The sequence below is a fragment of the Nothobranchius furzeri genome, chromosome 4 (assembly GCF_043380555.1).
Source record: "Nothobranchius furzeri strain GRZ-AD chromosome 4, NfurGRZ-RIMD1, whole genome shotgun sequence".
In the NCBI taxonomy this organism is placed as follows: domain Eukaryota; kingdom Metazoa; phylum Chordata; class Actinopteri; order Cyprinodontiformes; family Nothobranchiidae; genus Nothobranchius; species Nothobranchius furzeri.
The window spans coordinates 53,991,007-54,014,648 of record NC_091744.1 but is presented as its reverse complement, the minus strand read 5'-3'; the positions used below and the strand labels follow the sequence as shown (position 1 = coordinate 54,014,648).

The following is a 23,642-nucleotide window of genomic DNA, read 5'->3' as shown; positions in this document are numbered from 1 at the left end:
CTTTTCTACTTCCTGTAGTGCTCCAATGCCAACGCTATTTAGTACATAAACATCCATCCATCCATTGTCTGAACCCGCTTGTCCATGTAGGGTCGCGGGGGGGCTGGTGCCTATCTCCAGCGGTCAATGGACAATCAGGTGGGGTACACCCTGGACAGAGAGCCAGTCCATCGCAGGGCAACACAGAGACACACAGGACAACAATCATGCACACACACACTCACACCTAAGGACAATGTGGACAGACCAATTAACCTAACAGTCATGTTTTTGGACTGTGGGAGGAAGCCGGAGTACCCGGAGAGAACCCACGCATGCACAGGGAGAACATACAAACTCCATGCAGAAAGATCCCAGGCCGGGAAGTGAACCCAGGAACTTCTTGCTACAAGGCAACAGCTCTAACCACTGCACCACTGCACAGCCTTATTCGCATGTATGTATGTATGTATGTATGTATGTATGTATGTATGTATGCATGTGTATGCATCCATCCATTTCCTTCCGCTTATCCGGAGTCGGGTGGCGGGAGCAGTGGCCTTAAGCTTGGTTTATGCTTGACACATTCACTTTCCGCGTGGTGATGCGGCTCGCGGCTGGAACGCGCTTCACATCTCGCAGTGTTTATGGTTCGTGCGGCTCGTCTCTGCGGTGAGCCAATATTCTCCCACACTGAACGGGGCAGCATGGAGCTCTACGGCAAGCATCCAACACTACACCATAGTAGAAGTAGAAATTACTGTTTACAACATGGCATTCCAGCATTTTTTAACAGCGTCCTCGTCTTTTCCAACAGTGCGAGCTATTTCTCTCCAAGAATTATTAACTACATGTTGATCACGGTGATCTTTGAGAGCTGAATCATACAAATGTCTGTATTTACGAACCTCTGCCGTACTAGTTCTTGCCGGTCCGCCATGTTTTTCCGCGTCCGTCCATCCGCGCGTTTAGAAATTTTCCGAGGTGCGCGTTGCGGAAATTCTGGGCCGTGCGGAGGCGCGGTGGAGGGGCGTGGTTGTTAAAATGATGCAAAATGACGCAACTTTTTTTACGCGCGGAGCCGTGCGGACCTCGCGGACGCGTCAAGCATAAACCAACCTTAAGTCGAATTCGAGAGGCCCAGACTTCCCTCTCCCCAGCCAATTGAGCCAGCTCTTCCGGGGGAATCCAAAGGTATTCCCTGGCCAGGTGAGAGACATAGTGTCATGCTCTTGTTCCTGCTTTGCCCCGTTTCCTCAGCAACCTCAGCCTGCTCCTCATCAGCTTCATTCACCACACCTGTTCCTGCTTAATCAGCCTATTCCATTCACCTGTTCCTCCTGCTGTATAAGAACCATCCTGCTATCCAGTCACTGCCAGATAATCAAACACTCCTGTCGGTAGATTCTCCAGCCATCATCACCTACCTTGTCTCCACGGATCTCGACCTCGCCTTTTTTTCTGACCTCCCTCCTCGTCTCGCCCCTTGTGGATATTATCTACCTCGACTCCACGGACCTCAACCTCACCTCATCCTCTGACCTTCCATCCCTTTTGGATTTCCAGCTCTTCGGATCCACGGATCCTGACCTTGCTTCGTCCCTCGACCTCGATCTTGGATTTCCCTGTCTGGGCATTATGACTCTCTGATCACCTGGTAGCGTTCCTGCCTGCCTCCTGACTAAGCCTTTGCCCGCACCCATCTCCATTCCCTTACTCTTTAAATGAACTTCCTTGTTGGGTATTTTTACGGGTCCGCTAGTACAGTTGTGACACATAGTCTCTCCATTAAGTCCTGGGTCTCCCTTTAGGCCTCCTCCCGATTGGCTGTGCCCAGAAAACCTCACCAGAGAGGCATTCAGGAGGCATCCTGACCAAGTTCCTGGGCCACCCCAACTGGCTCCACTCGATGTGGAGGAGCAGCAGATCTACTCCGAGCCCCTCCCGGATGACCAAGCTTCTCATCTTATCTCTAAGGGAGAGCCCAGCCACTTTGCGGAGAAAACTAATTTCGGCCATGATTGTTTTTTCGGTCACTGCCCAAAGCTCATGACCATAGGTGAGGGTAGGAACGTAGATCGACCAGTAAATCGAGAGCTTCGCCTTCTGACTCCGCTCTCTCTTCACCACGACGGACCGATACAACGCCCGCATCACTGCAGATGCAGCACCAATCCTCCTATCGATCTCACGCTCCAGTTTTCCCTCACTCGTGAACAAGACCCCTAGATACTTAAACTCCTCCACTTGGGGCAGGACCTCATCCCTGACCCGGAGAAGACATTCTACCCTTTTCTGAATTAAGACCATGGTCTCAGATTTAGAGGAGCTGATTCTCACCCCAGCTGCTTCACACTTGGTGCGAACCGCTCCAGCGAAAGCTGAAGATCTCGTTCTGATGAAGCCAACAGGACCACATCAGCTGCAAAAAGCAGAGACCTGATCCTCAGGCCACCAAAACGGATGCCCTCCACACCTTGGCAGCGCCTAGAAATCCTGTCCATAAAGGTTATGAACAGAATCGGTGACAAAGGGCAGCCTTGGCGGAGTCCAACTCTCACTGGGAACGAGCCCGACTTACTGCCGGCAATGCGGACCAAACCCCAGTCACCGGTCATACAGGGACCAAACAGCCCGTATTAGAGGGCCTGGTACCCCATACTTCCGGAGTAACCCCCACAGGAGTTGTCTCGGAGGTGGGAATTCAAGCTCCTTCTGACAGGAAACTCTGCCAGACGTTCCCAGCAGACCCTCACAATACGTTTGGGCCTGCCTGGTCTGACCGGCATCTTCCCCCACCATCTGAACCAACTCACCACCAGGTAGTGGTCAGTTGACAGCTCCAGCCCTCTCTTCACCCGAATATCCAAGACATGCGGCCACAAATCAGATGAAACAACAGCAAAGTCAATCATCGAGTTGCGGCCTAAGGTACCCTACTGCCAAGAGCACATATGGACACCTTTATATCTGAACATGGTGTTCATTATGGACAATCCATGATGTGCACAGAAGTCCAAAAACAAAACACCGCTCAAATTCAGATCTGGGGGGCCGTTCCTCCCACACCTCTCCAGATCTCACTCTTGTTGCCCACGTGAGCATTAAAGTCCCCCAGCAGAACGAGGGAGTCACCAGAAGGAGCGCTCTTCAGCCCCTCCTCCAAGATCTCCAAAAAGGGTTGGTAGTCTGAACTGTATAAGCACAGATCACAATCAGGACCTGTCACCCTAATCAGGACCAGTCACCCTAATCAGGACCCGTCACCCCACACACAGGCAGAGGGAGGCTACCCTCTCATTCATCGGGGTAAACCCCCACGTACAGGCACCAGGAAGGGAGGCAGCTAGTATGCCCACCCCTGCTCGGTGCCTCTCAGTGGGAGCAACTCCAGAGTGGTAAAGTGTCCAGCCCCTCTCAAGGAAACTCGTTCCAGAGCCAGAGCCATGAGTGAGTCCGACTATATCTAGTCGGAATCTCTCAACCTCACACACCAACTCAGACTCCTTCCCCACCAGAGAGGTGACATGCAATGTGCCAAAAGCCAGCTTCTGTAGCTGAGGATCAGACCGCCAAGGTCCCCGCCCCTGACTCCACCTGTCATGTGTATGTAAATGTATATATGTGTGTGTGTGTGCATATATATATATATATATATATATATATATATATATATATATATATATATATATATATATATATATACTACCGGTCAAAAGTTTTAGAATGCCCCAATTGTTTCAGTTATTTATTGCAGTTTAAGTCATTCAAGTCCAATGAATAGCTTGAAATGGTACAAAGTTAAGTGGTGAACCACCAGAGGTTAAAAGCAGGTGAGGTCTCAGAACTGAAAAATAATGTACATTTCAGAATTATACAAAAAGGTCTTTTTCAGGGAACATAGCTGTTCTGCAGCAAAGGAGGTTGATCAAGCCTTGAAAGCTGGTGCTACTAATTCCCACAGGTGTTCCAACTTTTCTGGATTACTTACAACCCCCTCTGTCTGCATAAAAGCAGTGTTGGAACATACTGTGGTACCATACCCTGGTGAGCATCAGTTGAACAGTATGGTACTGCAGATAATAGTGTGTTGCTACAAAAAGGGCGAGAAAAAGGCAATTAACAATGGAAGAGAGACAGACCATCATAACATTTAAAAATGTAGGTCTTTCCTACAGAGGAATTGCAAAGAAAATCAAAGTGTCAGTGAGTACAGTTTCCTTCACCATCAAAAGGCACTCTGGGGCAAACTGACAGGAAGAGGTCTGGCAGACCCAAAGCCACAACTGCATCAGAGAACAAGTTTCTGAGAGTTAACAGCTTGAGTGATAGGGTTAGCTCACCGGACAGCAGCTTCAATCACAGCTTAATGGTGGTCGTAGTAAGCAAGTCTCAATTTCAACTGTGAAGAGAAGACTTCGAGTTGCAGGTTTGACGGGACGAGTTGCAGCAAGAAAGCCAGTGCTACGATGCCAGAATAAGAGACAGAAGCTTGCCTGGGCCATGAAACACCACCATTGGACGAGTGACGACTGGAAGAAGGTATTATGGACTAATTCATCCAAATTTTAAATCTTTGGTTCATCACGCAGGATCTTTGTACACCGTCGGGAAGGTGAAAGGATGGTTCCACAGTGTGTGGCATCAACTGTCAAATATGGAGGAGGAAGTGTGATGGTCTGGGGCTGTGTTGCTGGATCCAGGGTTGGTGACTTGTATAGAGTGAGAGCCACCCTGAACCAAAACGGCTACCACAGCATTCTCCAGCGCCATGCAGTACCCTCTGGTATGCGCCTAGTTGGTCAGGGGTTCATCCTACAGCAAGACAATGACCCCAAACATAAGTCCAAGCTATGCCAGAACTACTTAACGAAAAAAGAACAAGATGGTAAGCTTGAAAACATGGAGTGGCCAGCACAGTCTCCAGACTTAAACCTCATCGAGCTGGTTTGGGATGAACTGGACAGAAGAGTGAAAGCAAAGCAGCCTACAAGTGCCTCACATTTATGGGAACTTCTGTGACAGATATGGAAGAACTTTCTGAAGAATATTTGGTTTCTGTTGTGGAAAGAATGCCACAAGTGTGTTCAGCTGTTATTTCTACCAAAGGTGGCTACTTTGATGAGTCAAAACTTTAGAATACCTTTTGGTCTATAGATCAATTCCATGTTTTTTTTTTAACCCCAATGGCTTGTTTGTACCATGCTTTCATTTCAGTGTAATGTGACATTAAACTGCATATAAGAAGAGCATTTCAAGCATTATTGGAAAACATGCATCAAAAACATCTTCTTCTACCCCACCTTTAACATTTTACCTGTCATGGAAAGTGTCCAGAACAGCCTCTGTTAGAAGAAGTAGCTTTTACATTCAATGCAGGGCTGTCAGCTCTCATGCATTTAGCAAGAACACAAGCATTTTACTGTCTTTACATGCTTTTGTGGCATTCCTCCAATTCCTCACGCTGAAATGTGGAGCGTTCATCAACCCATCCTCCATGTTAGCAGATAGCCCTTCCCCTACAGCCCCCAATTGAAGATCAGCCTTCTCTGGTGAATGCTGAGAAAACAAAACCTCTTTTTGACAATGAAATCATAAAATTAAAGTTAAACTTCACTCATTAAAATATATTTGCAGTGGTCTCTAGTAGAGATGAATGCCTTAAGTCGCACTCTGGAGAAAAAGCTCCGGTGCACCTTTTGCAGAAACTAGAAGTGAGACAGTTCAGAGTTGGGCTGCACACGACAGAATTTGGAGTCTTATTTCCTGCTTTTTGGACATCTTGGCTTGGATTGGCTAACAACAACATGATTTTAGCACAGACTCCGTTTGCTCTGCAGCGTTGATGTTTTATCTCTACAAATAACTCAAGCCTGAAGCAGATATGCTGTTGTGGAGCTGCTAATGCTAACAGTTAGCTTCTGCTAGTCAGCACATGCTCTGCTGTTTCCTGGACGCTAAACCAACAACAACCTTCCCCATTGTGAATTCAGATGGGTGAGTCCGTGAATGTTAATAATCTGTCAGGATTTTCAAATCCTAAAGTTTCACTCGCTCTTTTCTATCAGAAGCTAATGCAGGATTATAATCACAAACAATAATAAATAATTATTTTTCAGTGAAGTGACCTTTAATGCTCCTTTTGTTAACAGGAGAAGTTTCAATTGCTACAGTGACAGTTAAAGAAGTACAACCAAAGGGAAGTTTTTCTAAATGAGTTTGGAGGAACAGTGAGTGACACAAACGATTCCACTCATCAGGATGTTTATTAAGGTCGACACCTAAGACTGGCATGCTGTAACGTTTTTCATCATCAGAGCTAGAAACTGAGATGTTTTTATATTTAACTAAAGGGGAAGGGGCTTTCACCAAAGCAGGTATTCCATTTCACAATGTGCTTTTGTGCACCATTCCCTCAATTTTGTAGACAGCCCATTCCAAACAGTGGGCCTCCTACTTGTTCATTTCCTCATAAAAATGTCTTTGTCAAATAACAGCCGTCTCTGCCAGGATGTCCACAAATCTAAACCGCTGACTTGCAGACACTTTCAACACATGAATAAAACCTTATAAAGGGAATAAATGACGGTGGAAGTCATGCGGCTTTCCATTCCCCTGTGGCTCTCTATTGTCACATCCACATCTGGCCCTGGTTACAGCACAAGGCCTGGGCGACGTCTGTCACTCGCCAGGAAGTCGACAGAAATTTGACTCAGGGGATAAGGAGAGGGAGAAAACCGTTGAGCATGCACGCACGCACTCACACACACACACACACACACACACACACACACACACACACACACGCACATGCACGCTGGCTGATTTTTTAAATCTGTTTCCATATTAGTATGTTTAATGTAAAACAAACCTGATTTATTAATGATGTCATCACATTCATCAAACATCTTGATTGTATTTTAATTCTTCTTTTTCTGCAAATGTATTTTTGTTTATAACTTAATGATCATTTAATGTTTTATTATTTCCAGTCCACTTAAGTTTCTGTTTGATTCCAAATCTAATCAAAATCAGTTTCTACTTAGAGACAAAAACTTGTTTAGGTTGTTATAATCCCTTAAAGAAGAGAAAGATGGTGTGTATTTTCCATAACAGGGGGCAGTACATACCTAAATCAGTGCAAGCAAGTGCCATTCTTCTGTTCGAGTAAGACAGTAGCAACGAATGGTAATTGGGGTGAAAAATCCCGCAATTTTCAAATGACTTCTTTATCAGATCGTTCAACCTCTAGCAAAATGACAAGCACATCAGAGTCCCTTTCATCACTGGCAATGAGTGAAGAGGTAAATGTGTAAAACAACAACGTTTATGAATGATGAAAGTTTTGTAACCATTTGTTACAATTCAGTAAATTTGTTTTGTCTTCACAGGACCATGTCTAATATGGTGTCGCCCCGAGACTTAGACATGTTATGGTTATATGTTACAATGCCACCAATACTTTTCAGCAACTGGGCATCATTTCATTCATTTTTAACATTTTGATTGGTATTTCCAGAGATTACCAGTAAAAACTACACATTGTCACTTTAAGCGTGGTTCACACAGCAGAATAATCACGCCAGTTGCTGACCTCATCCTCCCTTTCTGTTGATATTAAAGCTATTTACGATTACCATATCAGCTCTAAGGATAATCCTGTCAGATAATCCTACCATGTGTGGTCTATTGCAAGCGCTCTGACCAGTTTAGCATGTTAGAACCACACCGATCCTAAATCCAGGCTTTTAAACATGTTGGATAGTCTTAGTCTGATTTTTTTGGGGTCAAGCGAACATGCTGCATGTTGAATGCGACATCTTGCAAATCAGAAAGCAAGGTGACTGAAGCATACACCCAATCCTCCTTGTCCGTGTTTGTATACTTCAAAGTCACATTTTATTGTGCAGGATTTCCTGTTTGACCCGACAATGTTTGTGAGAAAGCAGTTTGTGTCATGTGCCACGTTGCTCCACACTACACGCTGAATGACTGGTACAGTCGTGATTTTTTTTCATCACCACATGTGTGGTTTCTCATGCTCTGAAAATTAACCAGCAATTATAAAATCTGCCGTGTGAACCGGGCTTTACAGGAAATATGTCTGTTTATGATAAAAGTCGAAACTGACTCTCATACTGATAGGTGTGTGCTCAGCAGTAGCTCAGGAGGTGGAGCGGGTTGTCCAGTCATCGGAAGGTTGCAGGTTCGACCCCAGCTCCGACCAGAGAATGCTGCTGTTGTGTCCTTGGGCAAGACATAGCCCATCTTGCCTGCTGGTGGTGGTCGGAGGGACCGGCAATGCCAGTGTTCAGCAGTCAGTGCACCCCAGGGCAGCTGTGGCTACATCGTAGCTCATCCCCACCAGTGTATGAATGGGTGAATATGTTGTGAAGCGCCTTGGGGGGTTGTAGAACCCTAAGAAGGTGCTATACAAATACAGGCAGCATTTACTTTGTTTATTTCAGTGATATTTGGACTTGATTCACCCGACTAAAACAGCAGAGGAGAGAGAGCCACAGCAGGAATGATTTTTGGTTTTATCTGCTCAATTTCTGTGTTCTTCTCGAACTAGTGAGGTGCTTTCACTGGTGTTGCTGTGCGTACACAAAAACAGAACAGCTGATCTGGTCACCAATAAAATTATTGATTCCACAAGAACAAACTCAGTTTAAGTGACTGTGTGTCAGCAGATCTGCTGCTGCTCTCAGAGCTCGTTTCAGTTTGAACCTCCGGTTAAAGAAAGGTAACCCAACCCTCTCTGTGCACTTTAGGACAACCTCATTCGGCGGCTTAAGGCAGCAGACGTCTATGGAAGACGAATATGTAAGGCAGGGCTGAGGACGGAGCTGGAACAATAGTGCCTCTGTGCCCCAGCACCCCTCTGGATCACATTTCCTCCCAGGCCCAGATCGAAATGCGGTGGGGGCCCTGTTGCTGATCTAGCAAGCGGGTAAGGAAAGCCACACAGAGGGTAGGGTGCCGTATGTCTATAGTGATTAGGATCACAATCACAACTGTTGCTGTTGTAGAGGACAAAGAAAAGCCAGACAGGAGAACGAAACACCGGAGAAAGGGGGTGGACACTTGGGCCTGCTGAGACTTAGTATCTGGATGCTGATGTTGGAGAATGACTGTTTGCTTCCTGTCCTACATGTTAGGGTCTAACAGGGTCTAACAAAGGATCTAACAGGGATGCAGTGGTGCAGTTTTGTCAAAAAGCAGAGAAGTTCAAGCATGAAGTCTAAAAGGGGATGGACCAGTAGTAACGATATTATTTGTCTGAACAACGAGATGAAATGTAAAAAACTTAAAACATGAACTGTTTTATGGGGTGCTGATTGTAACATAGGGGGACAGCCTGGACCCTGGACAGGTCTCCAGCCTGGACCCTGGACAGGTCTCTAGCCTGGACCCTGGACAGGTCTCCAGCCTGGACCCTGGACAGGTCTCCAGCCTGGACAGGTCTCCAGCCCATCACAGCGACAGAGACAAATAGCGGTCATACACTAACTCACACCTAGCGACAATACAGGGTCCCCAGTTAACCCAGCATGGATTCTGGTCTGTGGGAGCAAATGTCCGGAGACGCTCATCACACAATCCACTGTTGGTGTGAATGGCAACCCGTCATGAAGATGCAGGAAAACCAGATAGCATCTATTCTGCCCTCTGTGTAAACGAGGCGTAGACGAGGCAGCAGCTGTCCTCGGCTCTGTGTGTTAACTACACACACCCGTAAGTAAACGGTATTCATCACACCTGCTCCAGGTCTTCCTTCACTCCCCAGCAGGGTTGTGTCTCTCATGTCACAATTCTCTGTGGGATCCTCATTTTTGTTTGATAAAAAAAATCTTAGTACATATATTTTTAAATATGTTTAATAAATGAAGGTATAATTATAGCTGTTAGTTTTTACTGGATTACTTTCTAGTTCTTATTTTTATTATTCTTGTTAAAAAGAAAAGGTGTTTATTGAAGGCACAAACCTGTGGAAGTCAAAGTCAATGGAGGAGAACCGGGACTGCAGGATGGCCCAAAGACCCCAGAAGAAGTTTGATGCCTGATGGAAAAACAAAGGAAAATAATCAGTTTATCACACATGAATAAACAGAATAAAAGAGTGACAAAATCGACCACAACTTTCATCTTTTACAGTCAAATTATTATTCTAATTGATTTAACTGTAACAAGTAGTTATAAAGCCCTCAAAGAAAAAAAATAAACTGTAAAGTAAAATAAATTAAGTAAATATACATTTTAATCACTTTAAAGAATTTTGCATTAAGTAGAAAATTTATATTTTTAAAGTCCCATTAGAACAAAGTTGTTCTCTAAGTTTGACCCATCCCCTGGGGGAGCAGTGAGCTGCAGATACAGCTGCACCCGGGGACCATTTGGTGGTTTAATTCCTGAATTCAACCCCTTAATGGTGAGTGTCAAGCAAGGAGGCATTGGGTCCCATGTTTTAAACGTCTTTGGTATGACCTGACTTGGAATCAAACCCCGATCTCCCAGTCCCAGGTCAGACACTCTACCACTGGGTCACTGAGCTGGTTAGTTTCTTTGTCGATGCTTCAGAACTCTGCATTTGCAGAAAGTTAGTTTATTTAATATACTATAAGATAATGCAATATTATAATGTACACATATACATATTACAATATTGTATTATATTATATTATATCATATTATATTATATTATATTATATTATATTATATTATATTATATCATATTATATTATATTATATTTTGTTATTATATTATATTATATTATATATTATGGGATGCACACAGCACTGTTGAAAACAAAGGTGTTTAGATCCAGTCATGTTTAAGACCCCCGCTCTTCCTCGTCCCTGTAGAGACTTGTCTGTGGGACCAGGTCCTAGTGTCTGGTCCACAACCACTTCAGTCTTAAACACACTAGGGTCTGACTTAGAGGCAGCTATTGACTGACCCGTCTAGTCAGGAGCCGATAATCTGTAAAACACTTGGCTGTTTTTAAAAGGCAACAGTCTAAATGATGCTTGCAGTGTTGCTTTTTTACGTTTGGTTACAGTTTATCGTGCCATGCTGCAGAGTTGTAAAATCAAACTTCTGTGACCCCCAGTTGTCAGCTTGTAACTGCTCTCCAGACTGCTGCTGCTGCATGCCAGCTGCACGCTGCTCGGTCAGAATGACAAACCTCTGTATTGAATGGTTCCCTCCTTAATAGCTTTGCTCACTTAGGCTTGCAGACTTTCATGCCTCCATAAATTTCTGTTGTTCTCCACCCGTATTGTAAATCTTCATGGTAAGGCCACTAATAGCGAATTCTAATAAGATCCAGACGGGCCTCTGTTCTGTGGCCCGGTGATATAATCACATTTTTATTTGATAATTAAATAAAGGGTGGAATGAAATACTTGAGGGGCATTGTGTGGTTTTCCTTTGGCTTTTTCTCCTAAACTGGCAGATTTTCATCTCTAATCTCTGACTTTAGTCGGGGGAAAAGGGCTGAGTGGGTTTCCATTTTGATTAATAACTGCTCTCCATTAAAAAAGCATTAATCTAACGCTGAGCAGAGCCTGTTGGTAACAAGGACTCACAGAGCAAAAGGCAGGGGAGACGTGTGAGAAGAGTGACATCAACAGAGCAGCAGGTCTTCGCTCCAACATTGCGGGGAACCTCCACAGACAAGATGACGAGCTGCAGAGACCCCACTGCGTCTTGGCAACATTTGCCAGAGGTTAAGATCAAGAGGCAGCTTCGCTCTGCAGATCTCTGGCAACTGGCCACCACTTTGTCAAAGCCACACAGCTCGGTTCAGCACAGACCCATTTATTTAATTACCATCTGAGTCTTTAAAAAGGAAGAGCTGAGTTTAGTTTGAATGTTCCAGCGGAGGCATGTCATTTCATTCATTTGATGAATGAAATTCTAGAAAATAGGCATAAAATACAAACTAAACACAGCAAAATCAACTGTTTCTGTTTATGTCTCCAGCAGACCGTTAGAACCGATTTGAGAAACACTTTTGGCTGTAATGGTTTGGTAAAAATGAAAAGGTCAAATATTTTTAGTGAAGAAATTAAATCTGTTTCTCTTTGAGCTGTGAGAAAATATTCAGTCCCCCGTTTAGTCACAAAGCTTCTCAATTATGTCTTACGTTATTTTGTCAATCTACCTTTAATCTGGTAATTTTGCAACATTCCCACGGTTTTTACGAATGGCGGATCCTTGATTCTCAATAATACCTAGCAGTAGCGTTCCTTCCTGCTTCTGCAAGTCAAAAGTGAAGTGAAATGATTTGGATTACAGAATCAGAGTGTGAGCACCCAGGATGTGAGGCGCCTATCACCCAACATCATGGGAATGTTTAGGAATCAAATTACAGCTAATTAGTTGAACACATAAAACTCAACTGCAAATATCATCTGATGTGTGTTTGTATTTACATAAGCAATGTATTAGTTTAAATGGAGGGGGTGGAGCTTAAAACGTATACTGCAGCCTGTCAATGGGGGGCATGTTGGCTTAGTTTCATTTGTCCTAAATTTGGTCGTTTACCATCCCAAATTTCTCTCTCGCTTCCTGACCACCTAAGCTAAACCGAGATGGACTGGAAACTGATTCCAGATGCTTGTGACAACTTCCTTGTTAGCAAAAAGTCATCTCAAGATATGCTGAATCCCCAAGACTCAGAAACTTCCACCAAAGAAGAAAATCTTGCAGTGAGGCCCAGCGAGGACCTGGGTCTGGATTTTCCTGTCAGGTTGTTGTCATTTAACAAAACAAAAGAATATCTGAAGCAGTTCCTTAGAGGTCCTGAAATCATCTACACTGAACAACAATATAAACGCAACACTTTTGTTTTTGCTCCCATTTTTCATGAGATGGACTTAAAGATATAAAATTAATTCCAGATACACAATATTACCATTTCTCTCAAACATTCTTCACAAATCAGTCTAAATGTGTGATAGTGAGCACCTGTGCTTTGCTGAGATAATCCATCCCACCTCACAGGTGTACCACATCAAGATGCTGATCTGACATCATGAGTAGTGCACAGGTGTACCTTATACTGCCCACAATAAAAGGCCACCCTGGAATGTGCAGTTTTGTCTCACAGCAAAATGCCACAGATGCCACAAGCATTGAGGGAACGTGCAATTGGCATGCTGACAGCAGGAATGTCAACCAGTTCTGTTGCTCATGCATTGAATGTTTATTTCTCCACCATAAGCTATCTCCAAAGGCATTTCAGAGAATATGGCAGTACATCCAACCGGCCTCACAACCGCAGATGACGTGTAACCACACCAGCCCAGGACCTCCACATCCAGCAGGTTCACCTCCAAGATCGTCTGAGACCAGCCACTCAGACAGCTGCTGAAACAATTGGTTTGCATAACCAAACAATTTCTGCACAAACTGTCAGAAACCGTCTCAGGGAAGCTCAACTGCATGCTTGTCGTCCTCATCGGGGTCTTGACCTGACTCCAGCTCGTCACCATAATAGACTTGAGTGGGCAAATGCTCACATTCGATGGCATCTGGCACATTGGAGAGGTGTTCTCTTCACGGATGAATCTCGGTTTACATTGTTCTGGGCAGATGGCAGACAGCGTGGGCGTCGTCGTGTGGGTGAGCGCTTTGATAAACTCTATGCGAAGAAGATGTGTTGCACTGCATGAGGCAAATGGTGGTCACACCAGATACTGACCGGTTCTGAGTCCCCAGACCCCCAATAAAGCAAAAAACTGCACATTCCAGGGTGGCCTTTTATTGTGGGCAGTATAAGGTACACCTGTGCACTACTCATGATGTCGGATCAGCATCTTGATGTGGCACACCTGTGAGGTGGGATGGATCATCTCAGCAAAGCACATGTGCTCACTATCACACATTTAGACTGATTTGTGAACAATGTTTGAGAGAAATGGTAATATTGTGCATCTGGAATGAATTTTAGATCTTTAAGTCCATCTCATGAAAAGTTGGAGCAGAAACAAAGGTGTTGCATTTATATTTTTGTTCAGTGTATGTACTGGTTTAAATATTTAGATGTTTGTTTTTTTTCACAATAAAGCCACTGTGAGAAAAAACAGTCATGTAAATGATCTTTTCACCCTTTCAAAAATCATAATGAGATGATAAATCCTAAAATGCTGAGGAGCTTTTCCGCTTTCTGTTTAAAGATAAACACGTTGTATTTAGCATCATTCATTTTGACACATGGGTTGATAAAAATAGGATGAGCTGGTGACTTGGCCTGTTATGTGTCTCTCCTATGTGTGTGTGTGAGAAAATCTGAACTCAATCAACAACATGTTATCTCTTTTACCAGTCCGTTCCAGGCTATACCCCCCAAAACCATCTACCCCCACCCTCCCTTTTCTAATTTCTCCCTCTCACTTTATTTGGCCAATGCTCTGGCTGTTTTAAAAAAGTAATATGCCTCCTCATCACTTCTGGGCTATTTCAGGCGACGTTCACACCACCTTCACCACCCCCTCCAAAATTGCTTGGACAATTCTGCATATTGTGTTTGAGCTGCGAAAGCACTTTTAGACAGATAGCCCACCACCACTTGAGCCACCAAAGAATGAAAATGGTGGTCATGAGAAAAATTATTTTGGCTGCCTTGTTTCATTTTTCCCTGCGGTGGCTTCTAATCAACTCGGATTGAGTCCATCAAACTTTGAACAGCGGTGGCTCAATGCTCTGGTTTCTTTTTTCTTTTTTGGAGTGGAGGGTGTTGGAAAACTAAATTGTTGGCTTTGTGTGATGCTGCACATACTAATCTTATCATATCAAGATGTCTGAATTCATCCAGGACAGGAAGGAAAATGAGGAATCAGTCACTTTCCATTAGCCTAGTGAACTAGACCAAATTCTTGCTTTGCAAAGAATGGTCTAGGCATGTTCCATTGGAACCTCAGCAGCTCCTACCAGGACTCTGGCTAGCCAATCACAACTCTCTAGAGGGGTTTCAAACACATAAAGAGCTGTGATTGGTCCATAATGGTGGGCCAATAATAGTGCTCTATCTGCTTAGTGAACAAATCACAGAGCTTTATCCGCTTTGTGGGCCAATCAGGGCACTCTATATGCCTGGTGGGTGGGATGATGCAACAGAGTGAAACAAGAGAATGTCACATTCATTGTCCAGTGGAATGTGGAGATCATTTGAAAGACAACGGTAGAACCCGCCCCACAACCGAGAGCCGTCAATGGAGCATGGCCAGACTAAATAATACATTTATTTAGTCTGGCTTGCCAGGCTAACTTTCCATATGATAAATGATAATGATAAATGACCCGCACTTGTGTAGCGCCTCTCAGAGTAAGGGCTCCAAAGCGCTTTACACTACAGTGTATCATTCATCCATTCACACACTGGTGGGGATGAGCTACAATGTAGCCACAGCTGCCCTGGGGCGCACTGACAGAGGCGAGGCTGCCGAGCACAAGCGCCACCGGTCCCTCCGACCACCACCAGCAGGCAAGGTGGGTTACGTGTCTTGCCCAAGGACACAACAGTAGAATTTTCTGTCCGGAGCCGGGATCGAACCTGCAACCTTCAGATTACTGGACAACCCACTCTACCTGTTGAGCTACTGCTGCCCCAAAGTCTCTTAACACCAGACAATAGACACATTTTCACCAGAGAACATGGATGAGCACACAACGATCACACAAGGATCACACATGGAAGACACAAGGATAATTCTAGGGTCACATGAAGATCACACGAGGATCCCACTAGGATGGGGTCACTCTAGGACAGGAGTACGGAACCCTTGTGGTGGACAGCTGCCACCCAGCACATTTTAGTAGTTTCTCTGCTTCAACACAGTTAAGCAGCTCATCAGGCTCTGCAGAAGACTGTTAATCACCTGTTTATTAAATGCATGTGTGTTGAAGCAGGGAAACCTCTAAAACATGCTGGATAGCAGCTCTCCAGCACCTGGGTCCCCTACCCCTGCTCTAGGATCACACACTGACCAGTGAAAATTTGCAGACTTCAACGTAGAGCTGTGTAACTTCAGCCTCTGACACTGTGACCTCTCGTCCCGTGTTGTGTTTGTAACTCTCCAGATAAGCTGTCAGCCAATCCCTCTGCAGCTCATGGCTCGGATACTGGCTGTAGTCCACGTCTGTCACACCTAGAAGAAAAAGGAGAAAAAAGTTTAATTTTACTTACTTCCTTTCAAGATAAAAACCAGAAGGCACTTATGCTCAGTAAGATTTTTTTTAAAGTTAACATTTTTAAATTTATATAAAAATCCAAAAAATATACAGGAATGACTGAAATACCAGCATGAAAAGAAGCCAGTGAACAAGAGGATGAATAGAAGGTCACGCCGAAGCCTAAACAGGTGAGTTTTCAGCTGCTTTTGAAAGGAAACCACTGAGTCCACTGATCTCAGGCTCAGGAGGAACCTTTGGTCTCAGAACCCCATTGCAGCCAAACTATAGTCATAATTCAACTCACAAAACATCCACTCTGAGAGGAGAAACTATTTTAAACTAAGCTGGAATGTTGAACACTTCTAAAATATTAGCAATTTTTCATATATTGGCTCTTTTGTATGACATCAAGCTAATACTATTAAGACAGAATTGAATTTACATTTTATTTCATGTATTTTTATCACTCATATTCCAAGTTTTGCAGGTTGGTGTAAATATTTGCATTCACCACAAAATAATGTTTCATTCCTTTTTAAATGTTCAGTTGAAACAAACGCTTGTTGTATTTTCGTGTGTCCCCATTTTTGTTTATTTTCTCTCTGTCTGCAGCTCTAGAAGCAGAATCTTGTTCATCATTGATTGTTTTTTTAACCCACAAAGTGAATTCAGAGATTTCTCCTGGTAGAAGCCGACAGCGGGGCTTTTACTTCACACAACCGTAGAAACTCCTCATCACAACACAAACCTACCAGCAAATTCGTTGAAGTGATTGCCAATATCAAAAGCCTGGTAGTTGTAATCTGCATACTCGTAGTCGATGAATTTCACGGTTCCTGTGGGAGAGCAGCGTCAGCAGCAGTTACCATGACAACGGGACAAACATGAACGGTATGGACACACGGCTGACTACCTTCACCCTTTTGAAAATGAAAACTCAACGTTGTGAGGGTCAAAGTGGCACACATTCTCTTTAAAATGAGTCGCTTTAAGGGCCTTTGCTAACGACGTTAATAATGAACTCCTAATGAGGAAGAAAAGCTCAAATTTGTTTCCGAATCCAGAAAAAGGAACAATTCTGTTAGCTGCTTGAAAGAAAATATTGTTTTTTATTAGCTTCATTAAAGCAAATTTGGTAAACGAGTTAGCTTAAAACATTTTTTTTTCATGCCTCTTAGCAACGTTCTGTAGTATAGCTATAAATATGTTGTGGAGATTAAAAAGAAATCAATAAAGTGGTTCTCTCACATTTGTCAAATAACCTCTGACAATAACTATTGGACCGTCCGGTTATCTGTCTCGCCGGACCACCACACTTTCTCACTCCCTTGGGTCCTGCGCTCATTACACACTCATGAATTTAGCTCCGGAGCACCACTGATGAGAGGTTCAGCTCTCACATCAGAGAAGGAGAAACAGCCGGCTGCTACCACTTCCACTTTAGGACAAACTACCAGAGTCCCACAAAGAAAAACACCATTTGAAATCACGGACAACAAGAGACGTTTGGACCTAGAAAATGGCGACTGGTGTTTAGATATCTTGTTTGCTCTGGCGGTGTGGGTTTTGTTTCCGTTGGACCTGGATCTAGAGGGGAGGGGCGAGTGTTTGCAATAAAACCTAGCGTGTTTGCAGATTTGCCATGACAGCGTTAACAGAGCTAGAGTTTGTATGGCAAAATCAATAATGAATTAACTAATCATTAGATGTGTTTAACATTTTTGATGATGTCTCACGGTTTCCCTCGCCTTCTTTTTGGTTGTAGATGATGTTTTTTGTGAGTAGATCATTGTGGCAGAGAACAGCCGGTGAGTTTATGCCTGAGAGGTGTCTCTTCAGAGTCTCCATTTCCCTCAACAAAGTCTCCAAGCTGGGTGTCTCTCGTAGAGCTGCGGGTCTGTAAAGCAAAAGAAATATTTATAATTTTCTAACCTTTTAGAGGGAAACTTCTTGGGAGACGAACCTTGGTGGAGTTGTAAAGTAAGTAAGTAAAGGTTTATTTATAGAGCGCCTTTCACAGATATAAATCACAAAGCGCTGTACAACATGATAAAGATCAGGGCAAATACCTCTAACCAATAAACACATCAGAAAAACAATAGCAGTGATAAACGTAGAAAATAAAATCATGAGTATAAACAAAGTGAAGGTGTGAACCCGAACAAAGCCATCTTTGTGGCTGTAGAAGGCCAACATCAGCAGCCTAACGTCCACCAACACAGAATCCACATGAAACAGCTGGAGACATTTTTATTAAATATGTTAATGAAATAATGTCACGATGCTCCTTTTCATCATTAATCAAACTGTGATGCCAGTTTCTGATCCTTGAACAGATCTGACATGCTGATGTTAATTTTAATTTCTTTAAAATTATTATATTTAATCCTTTAAAACAAAAGTAAAGGTTTCTAGGAGTTTTTAATAGTATTAAAGGTTGTAACATTGTAAATATATAGGTAGTAATGTGTTATGTTTTAGAAATGCTTTAGTTTAGTCATACTTTATCTCAATTAAGCTTTGGTTCAACAGGATTTAAAAAAATAAAAGCGCTCTACTAATCGGTTGACCTGGAAGTTCAGGAGATTTAAATGAAAATTTGTTTTTTACAAACCTGGAAATGAATATTATGGGAGAAACAAACTTCCTGGTTATAAATGATTGTTTAGTAGCTGAGGCCTTTGACCGGGACACAGGGACACTTTCCTTACGTGCCAGGCCACGATGTGTTTAAATCTACCTAAAAAATAAAAATATCTACATTTTGAGTTTTAGATTATAATAATTAATTTAGAGCAGCAAAAAAGTTTCAGAATCATGTCAAACAGCAGATTTTGGTTTTCTATATTTTCAGTCATCTTGGCTGACAGAACTTCACAATCACGATCAGCTCACAGGAAGAGAGTGTTTGTAAACCAGTGCGAGGCTCCAGGCCTTGTTTTCACTTTGTTGATTACTCAGTTTATCAAAGACACAACTAATGTCCTTGGACGTCAGAGCAAAATGCACCTGGAAGAAAAGCTGTGCAAGCATCCATCTCCTAATTAATTTTTGTGTTTCCTTTTCAGTCCGAGCGTCGGCCCTGACAGGAGGGTTCTTTAAACAGAACCGTTTACGCACGACTTATTTACTGCAGGGGGAACAAACAGATGCTGTGGTATTGTACACACTCACAGACATGATTTAGCAAGGCCTGTGAGGAACAAGAGCAGAACGAAGAGGGGCCTTGTTTATGGCCGTGACACCGAGGCTCTGCTTCTTTATACAGTCCACCTGCGCATCCCCAACAAAACAACAAGTTAGTGGTTCTCTCCATCAGGTCCATTTAGTGAGGCGAGGACTGACAGATCAAGGTCAGGTCGGCTGAATAAAACGAGGTTGAGCTTCAAAGTGAATAAAAGATGCCTGAATAGCTGCTCTCTGCTTAAGTTGTGACCTCTCTAATCAGCTCAGCATAATCACAGAAAAGATACTTGAAGGAGAAACTTTTATTCTAACCTGACAATAAAATGCTCTGCATTTATTTTCATCTCATATTTTTATTCGCTATAGGCTCAAAAAGGAGTGTTTAATCACATATACTCGCCTATAAAGTCTTTGTCATTGAAAAGCAACCCCCCCCCCCCCCCCCCCGACACGTCCAATTCATCTAGATCCTCTCCAGTCTGAATCAAAGCTGGCGTCTGAATGGTGAATCAGCCTGATTCCTTTTCAGCTCATCCATTCCCGTTAAGCAGGCCAACTGACTTCATCATGGGAGCCCACCAACACTCGGATTGAAAAGCTAAATGAAATCCTTGCGTCGACTTTAAATGGGAACCTGTCGTCTTGCTATCAGATCTTTTCCTCTCCTTTCTGTTCTCTTTATGAGGAACGAGTGAGTGGAGTGCATTTGCCTCCTGCTCCCTGTCAAGCTTCTGTAAAGTAATTAGTGGAATTTCCTTCTCTGGCGCTTCATTATCAATGTGCCTTATTTACATACGATTTCAAACACCAGCCGTGCACTGTGGATTTTATTTAATTATTCCCTTTTTTTGCAGTTTTATGCGACATGTGGGGATGCAAATGAGAGACTCGGCAGGGGGTCTGATGGAGGAAGAGGAGGCTCGTGCCGTCTTCCATTGCTTTTCTTTCTTGTACTGTTCCTCCCCCCTCGAAACTTGCAGCTGCTGTAGCTTCCTTCATTCTCCTGCACCCCCCCCCCCCCCCCTCGCACCACCACCACCTTCCCTCTCCTCCTTCAGCCTATCTCTCCATCTCTCTTTCTCACAGCGGGTGGCTTGAGAGGCTGAAGACCTCCTCTGCAGGTGCAGCCTCTTCCTGCTCTCTCTGTCTTTGCTTTTTTTTTTAACATTTCCGCTGAAGACCACATTCACATCAGCAGCTCAAATTCAGTCTCAAGTACAAAAGTTTCTCTGATGCATGTTTAAACCCCGTTTTCTTTTCTCTTTTCCTACTTCGCTTTGGCCTTGGGCTCTTGTCATACACAGATGCTCACTCAGGAGACGAGTGATTATCCATGTAACACACTGCACTCCCCATGTCCCAAATCTTAGATTTAGCCTTGCTATAATTTCTCCTCGTGATTTTCTCTTTGCTTTAAGGTTTATATGGTATTTATTTATCATTTTAAAGTTGTTGTTATTCACTCTAAAGGTCTCTGGGCTTCACTGAGTGGAGTCACACAAATGTCTCACAATATAGCGCCATCTGTTGGGCTTCTGACTGTAGTGCAGTCTTGGTTTTAGTTGCTATCTTTGAAAATTTGAAAAATTCAACATAAACTGAGATTAAATCTAAGATCTTAAAAAATATGTGACAGTTGAGGATTGACTGGAGCAGACTGGATCCTCTCCAGGTCAGACTTCACTTTGACTGTAAAACTGGACACATCTTCTCACTGATGATATGCTCTGTTGGTCTGCCGTAAGCCAGAGGCTCAGGCCTTTCTCCTCGGTCTGCATGGACTTCTGACCTCCTCACTACAAACACTAACAGGGCTGAACATTTGACCGATAAGCGAGAGCTTAACAGGAAGCTCGTGGCCAAGCGCCTGGTTGTTTGTAGTTTCTGAGGGCCCCAATCTCGCCTCTCACCCTATGACCCCTGTCAGAGGTAATGCAGTGTCATTGCCATGAAGCCCATCCCCCCCACCCCTCCTTCACCATGTCAGCTCACTGGAAGTTGTTCTAAAGCAAAACAGCCAACCAAACTGAAGAGTAGTTTTCCTAAAAAGCAACAAATCACTGAATGGGAGGCATGTTAGAGGGTTTATACAAGAACAGTGCTGGTTCTCATCACAAACAAACAGTTTCTCTACAGATTCCTGTTCCAAAGTTATCAGGATTTTAAATTTGTCTGCCAAATTTCCAGACTAAACACATGCTGATAAAAGATCATGCTATCCTAGGTTTGGTCCTACAGTGTGGTGTTTTGCAACACATCAGATAATACACACTATTAACCAATAACCAATTACACACAGAAATTTTCCTGTGAGATGAAAAATCTTGCAAGACCAATTATGACTTTGGAGGAAACAAACATGGCAGGTAATTATGCCGATTTATGACCCGATTTAATCTCCAGGAAGTGCTTGGTCATCATAATGGATCTAAAGATAATCTCATCAGATAATCCTACCGTGTGTGCTCAGAAGCACACTAGAACCCTTCCAATTATGAATCAGGGCTTTCAGACATGTAAGATTGTCCTTAGAAATTGGACAGAGACAAATTAATTAGTTGAATGTGACCTTTAGCCAGTCAGAAAGCAAGCTGACAAAACAAGCTGGACTTCGCCATGTTAGTATACTCCAAAGTTACATTTAATCTCATGAAATCTTTCATCTGGCCGAGAAAACTTAGTGCGTGAAATCAGTTTGTGTGCATGGATTTTGCTGTGTTGCTAGACACCACACACTTTAGGACCAACACTGGTACATCCATGGTTTGTTTTCCATCACTACGTGTATGGTCTCTCATATGAAACCCAGCTGGAAATGTAAAGATTCTGTCGTGTGAACCAGGTAAACACATGAGCCCTACTAGTTTGTGTTACCACTGCCAAGACACTAATGCAGAAATCTGATCTAATCAGTTAGCAATTCATCGAGTCCTCATTCAGTCAAAAACAGCCATAGATTGATGAGGATCTGAAAAAGATTTCTTACTTTTCTTTGGTGCAGATTGTGTTTTGTACAATGGCCTATAAGAGCCTTAGAAAATTTGCAGAATTCTTGGAAAATCATGCAACATGTGTAACGCTAGTCAGGAGGTTTTGCAAACAGAATGTGTCTATTGTTTGGCTTAGAGATGGTAACATAGTCATACATAGAGTACAGAGTTAATTGGTCCTTGTCAGGTGATGTATCGAGTGCTGTAGCACGTTGTATGATGGGATGGCTAGGTGTATAAAAGACGTACCGGTCACTTTGTGTCTGAGCTTATGAACCTGCTCAAGAAGGCAAAAAAGCTCAACGTAGGCAGGTCGCGTGTCTGGCAAGGACTGGTTATGAAAGCATGAGAGTGAAAAGGTGAAAAAGCAGGAGACGACCTTGACAGGGTTTGGTGACCAAAGCATGAAACAAAGGTGACTCATTAAAACAACACAGAAGAGTTCAAATAGCTGATAAATGACTCAGGCGGAGAGGGTCAGACTCTGGTGTCAACCAGTTCAGAATCAGAACATTCAGAACCCACAGCCTTCTTTCTGTGTTTACATCTAGTAGCCCCGCCCCCAGACTATCCGACCAATCAGCTGACTGACACCTGATTTTATTTAGTTTTTACTTTAATCTGTATGAAAAGATACTGAATCAAGAGGAAAAACAGACCATTCATTATGAGCTGATAGGGAGCAGGGGAACCAAACTACAGGTTTTAAAACAGGCTCTGAGTAAAGCTGACAGGTATTTAAGAAACATGGGATAACTCTTCTTAGCTTTGGGTTTTACATTAAATATCATTGTGTCTAGTAACAGATATCACCACGGTTTGCACAATACCTGTTGGTGCACCACTGCTCAGCTGAGCAGGTGTGGACACTGCGCTGCATCAGAGAGAGGAAGTGGGACATTTTTGTCCAGAGCAGAGGTTTCTCTGGCTGGCCTCGCCTTGACTGGATGGAGTGGATTTTTCCCATCTCAGCTGCAATCAATCTGCAGACAGAAAACATTTTCGCAGATGACCCTGGCCAACAATGCTATTGCACAAACAAGAATTATCAGAGCAGAAACCCAACTCCCTTTCCATTAAGAGCTCTTATCTGGTTCTTCTTGGCCTCTCTATGCGAGTGACCTTTTAACTAGTTGGTTTTGGGTTTTCTGAGCTGTGACTGACAATTGTGTGTTTTTAAAACATCTGATGTGCCCTGGGTGTTCATTCTAGCCTAGCTGTGTAGCCTAATGTCCTGTAGTGATTGACATTGTTCAAGTAAGGAAAATGGTCAATGACCAAACAATGACAAAATTCATGACTCA

The 23,642-nt window shown here is 43.4% G+C and overlaps 1 protein-coding gene across 2 annotated transcripts in view; it reads right to left on the bottom strand.

Annotated features, from left to right (window-relative positions):
- zgc:113516 (ethanolamine kinase 1) overlaps window positions 1-23,642 on the bottom strand; it is a 39,142-nt gene that overhangs the window by 6,006 nt on the left and 9,494 nt on the right. Inside the window, exons 3-7 of one of the 2 annotated variants that reach the window (XM_015963827.3) lie at window positions 23,169-23,321; window positions 17,911-18,059; window positions 16,915-16,998; window positions 15,977-16,137; window positions 9,969-10,042 (exon numbers count right to left, since the gene is read on the bottom strand). In XM_015963827.3, the coding sequence (XP_015819313.1) occupies window positions 9,969-10,042; window positions 15,977-16,137; window positions 16,915-16,998; window positions 17,911-18,059; window positions 23,169-23,321 (621 nt within the window). Of the gene's footprint in view, window positions 1-9,968; window positions 10,043-15,976; window positions 16,138-16,914; window positions 16,999-17,898; window positions 18,060-23,168; window positions 23,322-23,642 lie in introns of both variants that reach the window. The other variant, XM_015963826.3, reaches the window with a different exon arrangement.